A 2,354-nucleotide genomic window follows, 5' to 3' on the forward strand; every position below is an offset into this window, starting at 1 on the left:
ATTTCTTCTAACACAAAATCGCCATTACGGAAGTGCGTGGGCGGTGCTGAGTAAATAAAACACCCCTTTCTGAATGGAATTCGGAACTGCTGCGTTTGGGCTGCAGCACAATCCAGATGATCATGACTGTTACAACAGATTGAGAGCATCTAATCTTGATGAGCGCCATGCCACTACACCTAAGCGCCCTAAAGCATCAAGAAAGAGGACATGGAGCCAAGAGTCAGAAGCCTCTGCTCCAGTGAACTCAGATCTGTAATACTTCGTTTTTAAGATCAACAGCAGTTAACAGCCCCGTCTCAAAAGTACATGTACCACATATTCTTTCACTTCTATTATTATCCTTACTCTTGATGTTGTGGGTCCCAAGGGACCAGACTAAAGGAGGATGATCATTGATCAAGAGCTTTTCATGTGTCAATAACAAACATGGTTTGTGTGCTTGGAAACTACAAATCTCTTCAGAGTGGTACAAAGTGACTGGTACAACAAGGTGAGGTCAAATTCTGCTTCCAAGGTCTCTGGTCCAGGCTCTTGCTGCTCAGTTCAGCAGCCATTTTTATACAGTTAACTTAAGTACACACCCAACTATGGCTTCAGTGCAGTTATCACTTATTGTGCTAAATAAGGTATGCGGGAATGTACAAATAATAACCATGAAACTTCTACGCGCACATATCACTAGCAGCATAGGGCAGTTAGACACTCTCCCCTCCTCCTTATCCACTCTTGGTAATGTTTATATCAGTTACTAGTTGATTCCATTATTATTATATCATATGTGAGTAATAATAGCTTCTGCTAGAGGAGGTAACCATGACAACTTAACAGTTTCATTCTCTCTTAACTCATGGGATAATGAAGAAGGAGGACCTGAAACAGGAAAAAAGTCATAAATTATTGAGAAATATATAATAATATACCAAAGGCAATCAGTTGAATTGATTCTGCTCCCACCAACTTTGTATCTAAAGAACAATGTCTTGTTGCGGAAAATGAACACAATCCACATTGAATATGAATATCTAACAATGTGTTAGTGGCAATCCTCAGGTCAGCTATGCTATTATCAATAATAGATAAACCAATTCCATTTGGAAGAGGACTTGTAAAAGCAGTAATAATATCACCACTGATATTCCAATAAAACTGAACTATGAAAGACGCATTAGATTTGTAAATGCAAGAATATTCAAATGTTTTTCCAGTTCCAATGGGTAGAATAAAAGTATCATTAGGACATACTCCAGTTAGTGATACATTGCCTTTAGATACCGTTGAACAAGAATCCACCCAATAAAAGGCGAAACTGAGAGAGAGCAACAAAACTCTGAGCAGGAGCATCTTCCACATTATTTCTCACAGACGACGGTGACAGACTGACAGTATTGTCCCAAGGGACCCACGCAGCCCAATGTTGGTAGACCAGTGAGACCACCTAACATTTTTGTTAGGGGGTTAATTTTGTAATTTCATTAGTTTGCAACAAAAATTAATAATAATTTGTATGCTTGACACCTTATTTTGATCAATCCACAAAATTTTAAAGGCACAGCACTATACAGTATGGTATGATAAGAGAATGCATAAGAGAAAGAGAAGAATGAGGAAAAATAGATGACAGTCGAGTCAAGTCTCTCAAGCTCAAGCTCATCATAATAATGACATCATTAATTACAATGGGTGGAGCTATAACCTATAATTCATAAAAAGTAGAGGAAGTTTATTTATATAATTAATAGTGTAAAGCATAAATATAGCACAAAGGAATAACTCGATTCGGTTCAGTACAAGCTCAAAAACACAGTCAATTTATGCATTATTATCATCATCATGTTTTGCTGATCACTGCAAAAAAACATTTGGATAAAATTACAAAAAAAATAATGTTTACTAATTTGTACATTGGCAGTACATTGTATACTAATAAATTCAATAGTTATTATTCACTTTGTTTTTTCTTATGTCGCCCATATCAGCATACTGATTTTTGCCTATTAAAATAACATAATAATTATAAATAAAGCTAAAAAATAAAGCTAATAAGCTCTTCATTACCTCTTCTTCAACAGGGATAGGAGGTAATGGAACCTAAAAGAGAAATTAAGAGACAGAATGAAGAGAGGGATGAAAGAAAAGCATCATTATTCTTACGATTGGGCTACAAATTTCTCATTTTCTTTTACTAATAGTACTCTATAGTGGATGCATTTAATCAAAGTTTAAATAATAATACGAAATACTTTTCTAGTGTTGGCAGGTATTTCAGTGTATCCAGGCATTACCACTAGACCAGAGTCCATTACTGGCTCAAAGTCAAACCTTTGAGGAGTAATAAAACAAAGAAACCTTAT

At 35.8% G+C, this 2,354-nt stretch overlaps 1 protein-coding gene across 1 annotated transcript; it reads right to left on the reverse strand.

The window, feature by feature from the left end:
* Window positions 1–775: 775 nt before the first annotated feature.
* Window positions 776–1,844, reverse strand: LOC109591021 (uncharacterized). Its single transcript, XM_020006838.1, has 2 exons — window positions 924–1,844; window positions 776–873 (listed from the first exon to the last, which is right to left on the reverse strand). The coding sequence occupies exons 1-2, from the start codon at window positions 1,351–1,353 to the stop codon at window positions 776–778; spliced, it is 528 nt and encodes a 175-aa protein (XP_019862397.1). The 5' UTR covers window positions 1,354–1,844.
* Window positions 1,845–2,354: the final 510 nt, after the last annotated feature.

Source organism: Amphimedon queenslandica, unplaced genomic scaffold (genome assembly GCF_000090795.2).
Source record: "Amphimedon queenslandica unplaced genomic scaffold, v1.1 AMPQUscaffold_9121_Cont18933, whole genome shotgun sequence".
Lineage (NCBI taxonomy): Eukaryota > Metazoa > Porifera > Demospongiae > Haplosclerida > Niphatidae > Amphimedon > Amphimedon queenslandica.

Excerpts from the sequence above, each read along its gene's own strand:
- LOC109591021 (XM_020006838.1), bottom strand. The coding sequence starts at position 1,353 with ATGTGGAAGATGCTCCTGCTCAGAGTTTTGTTGCTCTCTCTCAGTTTC. Across the intron at positions 874-923 it reads AATTCAACTGATTGCCTTTG|GTCCTCCTTCTTCATTATCC; the intron begins GTATATTATTAT and ends TTCCTGTTTCAG.